The 6,000-nt window shown below is 45.9% G+C and overlaps 1 protein-coding gene across 1 annotated transcript in view; it reads right to left on the bottom strand.

The window, feature by feature from the left end:
* The window catches only part of Pkd1l3 (polycystin 1 like 3, transient receptor potential channel interacting), a 62,698-nt gene extending 57,291 nt beyond the window's left edge, over positions 1 to 5,407 (bottom strand). The window contains exons 1-2 of the mRNA XM_029532414.1: positions 5,101 to 5,407; positions 3,535 to 3,657 (exon numbers count right to left, since the gene is read on the bottom strand). Coding sequence (XP_029388274.1) covers positions 3,535 to 3,657; positions 5,101 to 5,407 — 430 coding nt within the window. The remainder of the gene's footprint in view (positions 1 to 3,534; positions 3,658 to 5,100) is intronic.
* Between the last annotated feature and the right edge of the window lie 593 nt (positions 5,408 to 6,000).

The following is a 6,000-nucleotide window of genomic DNA, read 5'->3' as shown; positions in this document are numbered from 1 at the left end:
AAAAAAAAAAAAAAAAAAAAAGAAATGGCTGGAGTGCCTTTTGTGGTGGTCCAGGCACCAGGCACTTCACCGCTGAGTCATACTCTCAGCCTGGCATTGATATTCTGGAATGCTTCATTTCCCACATACGCACACACAGGTTCGTCACACGTGCAAACTGAACAGCACTAAGGAAAGTCATATAACCACACTGGCTACATCTCAACTTAAAGTTAGGACCTCAGTCTTCCTCGGCCTGCATCTGCTCCGCCTGGCGGTCAGCAGAGTGTCTAGTCTAGCTGCTGCTGTTCTTGCATGGCTCTTTGTGATCTCCTTACTCAGCCTCCAACAACCAGGAGCCTTCTGTATTCTCCTTAGGGTAGATGTGAATGGCCCCCATAGGCTCATATATTTGAATGCTTGTCTCCAAGTTGCTGGAACTGTTTGAGAAGGGTTAGGAGGCGTGATCTTGCTGGAGGGGGTGTTTCACTGCGGGTGTTGAAGTTTCAAAAGCCCACACCATTCCCAGTTAATCTCTCTCTCTCTCTCTCTCTCTCTCTCTGCCTTGTGCTTGTGCATCGTACAGGAGTTCTCAGTTTCTGTTCTAGCCACCTGTCACCATGCCAACCAAAACAAGAACAAGAAGCCAGCAGCTTTTGTCCCCTTTGGAACCGTACTTCTGAATCTTTTCTGTATTTTGAGCAAAATTACTTTGAGAAAATTACTACACCGTTCAAGGCTTCGTTTTTATCCTGGGGGATTGCTGCCTAAAGCTCTTGGTCCACGTGTTTTATTGCCTTTTTAGTTTGTTTTGTGCTGACAGAGTATCACAGACAAAGTAACAAAGTAACTTATAAAGGGCCGAAGCTGGGGGGAGGTGCGGCTTGCTGTTGGATGCTTGATGAGTGTGAACCAGGCTCCCGACTGGATTAAAGTACGGGAAGAAGAAAAGAGGAAGGGAGAAAGAAGAAAAGAGAGGAGAAAAATCAAAGGAGGAAGAAAAAAAAATAACAGAAGTTAACTCTTTTCTGTCCAGGAGCTGGAGAAGTCTGAAATCATGATGTCCGCTGGATACATCCCGGGGTGGGGGGGGAAGGGGGCAGAGAGAACAGTTGTGGCCTCTCATGAAGACAGAGGAGGAGACGATCACCAAATAACACAGTCACTAGGGAAGGGACCTGGTGGCTTAGGAACCTCTAAAAGGTTCCACTTGTTAGACTCTCCTTCAGCAGAAGCTGGATTTTGGAGTGATGTACTTGATGGCCAGCACAGAAGTTCAAGGTCACCCTTGTGGACAGAATGGGTGGGAAGAACTGTATTTGTAGAGTCTGAAGCCAAGAATTATTGAGAGTGTCAAACACTTAACACTCATTCAAAACTCATGCCCATATCATCGAGTGGGCTACATTAACTAAATATTGCTTTTTTTTTTTCCTTTCTGGGTGGTGGTGACACAAGCCTTTAATCCCAGTACTGGGGAGACAGAGGCAGATGGATCTCTGAATTCAAGGCCAGACTGCTCTACAGAGCAAGTTTCAGGACAGCCATGGCTACACAGAGAAACCCTGTCTCAAAAAAAAAAAAAAATTGCTTCTGTCACATGGAGTGGGCTGTGCGAAACAGTCTTCTGTAAGGACCATGGGTGACTCACAATGGTCATACAGCCAGGAAATATTAGGGAGATGGCTTGTGAGGGGGAAACAAGGGCTGCTGACCTGGGAGGGTTCCAGCCTTACTGTCTTGGCCTCATTAACATGGGCGAGCTCTTCAGAACAGTAGACTTGAAGCCAGACTTTATACTACACTGAGACGAATGATTTACTACTCTTATTTGAGGAAGGTGGCTGTGATGGTTTGAATATGCTTGGACCATGGGAAGTGGCACTATTAGGACTTGTGGCCTTGTTGGAATAGGTGTGGCCTTGTTGAAGGAAGTGTGTCAACTGTGTAGGTGGGCCTTGAGGGCTCCTAGTGCTCAAGCTCTGCCCAGCGCAGAAGGGAGAGCATCCTCCTGGCTGCTTGTAGAAGCCAATCCCCTCCTGGTTGCCTTTGGATCACGATGTAAAGTGCTTTGTTTCTCCGACGCTGCCATGCTTCCTACCATAATGATAATGGACTGAACCTCTGAACCTATAAGCCAGCCCCAATGAAATGGTGTCCTTTATAAAAGTTGCCTTGTTCATGATATCTCTTCATAGCAATGAAACCCTAAGACAGTGGTTTTTCTATTGAAAAGCACAATGAAGTGGCTGGGCATGGTGGCACACACCTTTAATCCCAGCACTCCTGGAGCAGAGACAGGAAGAGCTTTTGGAGTTTGAGACCAGTCTGTTCTAAAGAGCCAGTTCCATGACAGCTAGAAGTACAAAGTGAGACTCTGTCAAAAAAAAAAAGTGGGATAAAATGTCTGTCTAAATTGTCTGTGATATTGCAAGGACTTTCAAGAATCTGAATGCTTTGTGAAGGCCGATGTCACTGCCAGGGGTAATTAAAAATGGCAGGTATGTGGAGAGTTAGCTTAGGGGGTGTGTACACTTCTTGCAGAGGACCTGAGTTTGAGTCTCAGCCCTCATGTCAGGAGCTCACATCTGCCTCTAACTCTAGCCCTAGTGGGAATCCAGTGCCTCTGGCTTCTATGGGAACCTGAATTCATGTATTCATGTGCACATATATAGAAATGACAGTCATGCCAACACACATGCACACATGCACACACACACACACACACACACACACACACACACACACACTGACCATTCTGATCTTCCAGATGCAGGGAAGCACACTTCTTAGAGCTCACGGCCTCTGGTCTCCTCGTTTTCCTACGCCACATTCTCATTTCCTTCCCATTCTGTCTCTACAGCCCAGTGCTGATCAGACTCAGGGAGAGCATTCAGGGAGGAAAGCTACCAGCTCAGTCTCTCCTGCGCTTCGACCACCAGGTCGACCATGAGCGTTCACCTAGCAGTTAGCGTGGAGGGGTGAAGACATCCCTCACTCCAAGGGGCAGTTTCTTGGGATAACGAGTGTCATGAAACTAGAAACCGCAGGCTGGAGGGGTGACTCAGAGGCAAAAGGCATCTGCCACTAAACATGATGACCTGAGTTTAAACCCCAGAAGCCACCTGATAGGAGAGAACTGACCCCCACAAGTTGACCTCTGACCTCCATGTGTGTCCTGCGGCACCTGTGCCAACCCCCAACTCCCATCTTCACAGGCAAACCGGACAAGTTAAAAAAGATAACTAAAAATAGAAATTCTTGGGCTGGAGAGCTGGCTCAGTGGTTAAAAGCACAGTCTGCTCTCCCAGAGGTCCTGAGTTCAATTCCCAGCAACCACATGGTGGCTCATAACCATCTGTAATGGGATCTGACGCCCTCTTCTGGTGTGTCTGAAGATAGTGACAGTGTACTCACATACATAAAATAAATAAATCTTTAATTCTTATATCTGCCCTATGGTCAATTACAGACTGTTTAAAATAAATCCTCTCATGTGCATACCTCATGTAATATCAGTTTTGAAACTAAAATCGATGTAGTTTGGTGACTCACCTGCCTGGCAAATGAAATGATGCTTCCTTATGCACTGGTCCCATCTTGAGAAGACAGCATTAGAGTGTGTGACCACAGTAGGACACTCGCCAGGCTTTTGGTTCTTTAAGATGTCAGCACCTCCTGGAGGGGCACCAGACTCAGTTGAGTCTCATTCTTTAGAGTCAGACAGGGGAGATGGCTCAGTGAGCAAAGCACTTGCTGGGTAAGTGTGAGGACCCAAGTTCGAATCCCTGGATCCCACGTAGGGCCAGGCATGTCTGTAATCCCAGTGCTCTTAGGTGGGATGGTAGGTGGAAGAAGTAAGATCCCAGAGACCTGTCGGACCTGGGGTATGCTGTGACAGACAACAAAAGAGACCTTGCCCCAAACAAGGCAGAAGGTGAGGAGAAACATCGGAGTTTGATACTCAGCCTCTGCACATGGAGGCACTAAAGCATACATATGCCCAATTTGTCTGGCTTCCAGCAAATGAAAAGTTACAACTTCTCCCTGAGTATTATAGATTACTCTTCAATGTTTAGATAATTTTAATCATAGATCTTAGAATTAATTACCTAGACATTAATGAGACATGATGACATAATAATTTCTTGGTTTTTTTTTCTTTTTGCTAAAACTGCAAGATTATGGTACCCAATATTGTAAGAAAGACAATAAATAGGTAATTTCTCTCCTAGCTTCTGTTTTAGGAAATCTGGAGGCAAAGATAACAAAGAACGTCACCGTAAAAGTTTTTTTCTCTTTAGAATCTTGCTATTTGTTTACCTGGAAAGCCAACATTCAAGAGGCTAAGACAGGGGACGGAGAGTCTGAGGGTAGTCTGGGCTGAATACCAAGTTTCAGGACACCTTGTACTATAAAGCAAAACCGTCTCAATATAAAACAAAACTGGACAAAAATACCAAATACCCCATATCAAATAAAGCAAAATAACATCATACATGAAGACTCAGGAGCTAAGTTTTAGACAGGCCACGGGTCAATGGTGGCGCACGCCTTTAATCCCAGCCCTCAGGAGGCAGAGGCAGGAGGATCTCTGTGAGTTCAAGGCCTGGAACGTGGTCTACAGAGCATATTCCAGGACAGCCAAGGCTACACAGAAAGACCCTGTCTGGGGGGGAGGGGAGTACATTGCCATTGCTATGGAGACAAATGTTGGCCCAGGCACAAAAGTGGAAAGCCTGCGGAGAGAGATGATGGTCAAGCTACCCCTTTTTCTGGTTATAAAAGCTGAAAGGGGGCTGGAGAGGTGGTTCAGCGGTTAAAAGCACTGGCTGCTCTTTCAGAGGTCCTGAGTTCAATTCTCAGCAGCCACATGGATGCTCACAACCATCTGTAATGGATCTGATGCCTTCTTCTGGCAAGCAGGTGTATGTGCAGATAAAGCACGCATACGTAAAATAAATAAATCTCAAAAAGGAAAAACAAAAAACAAAAAAACAATACCTTAAAATGTAATTTGAAAAATAAAATAAAAGTGGAAAGACCAAAGATGACTTCCTTCCACCCTAGAACACAGCACAAGAAAGTTTTTCCCCTCAACACTCAACACAAGAGCCCTACCTGTCTGGTTTATTCCTAGATGCTTTCCCGGCAGCTTCAGGTTTCCCCGGACCCACCACACTGTTTCTTCTTTCGGGACGCTTTTTAACCAACCCCGAAGCTTGGGGTTCCACGTGTGGGCTAGGCGTCCTCTCTGGGCCTGGCAGTATTTATCTGCTTCCTGGAAGTCACAGAAAAATCTGTTAAACTGATAGCAGCTGTTTTTCCCATGTTGCTCCGGGATGCTTGGTTCATGTCCCAGAATAACACCCAGAAGGACACCGATTCTAATGTACAGCCAGAGCCAGGACCGCCTCTGCCAGAGCATTTTCTCTCTGCGCCAAGTGAGAAGAGAGAAGATGTACGGAGGCTCTGCAGCTGCCTGGGCTTTTAAATAGGACCCAGTGAGTTTGTCAAAATCGTCTGCATTGTTCTTTTGTGGGTTGGGAACAACCTGCCAAGGAGATAAAGGTTTTGTTTTCTTTTGTTTAGGGAGCCCAGATGGAGTTCTTAATGGCTGCAAATGAATAGCAAACGGGGCTTTACAGTGGGGTGGGGGTGGGGGGCACCAATGTCTCCATCTGTGTCTACATGCCCAGATATATCTTTAGCAAATAAAGACCCATTATGAAGCCCAGGCTATCTGCAAGCAGGGAGAGGTTGGTGGCTATCGAAGCCAGTGTTACTGGCCTTGGTGAGCTTAGTTATTGCAGCATGGGCTCTAACACAGAACCCTGTGCACTCTATGCAAGCACCCTAGCACTGAGGTATGTGTCCAGAAAAATGGATACTTTTTTAAAGGTTTATTTATTATTTATATGTAAGTACACTGTAGCTGTCTTCAGACACACCAGTACAGGGCATCAGATATCATTACTGATGGTTGTGAGCCATCATGTGGTTGCTGGGACTTGAACTCAG

This window comes from Mus pahari, chromosome 20 (genome assembly GCF_900095145.1).
Source record: "Mus pahari chromosome 20, PAHARI_EIJ_v1.1, whole genome shotgun sequence".
In the NCBI taxonomy this organism is placed as follows: Eukaryota; Metazoa; Chordata; class Mammalia; order Rodentia; family Muridae; genus Mus; species Mus pahari.
The sequence above is the reverse complement of the archived record's forward strand: the minus strand, read 5'-3'. Positions and strand labels throughout refer to the sequence as shown.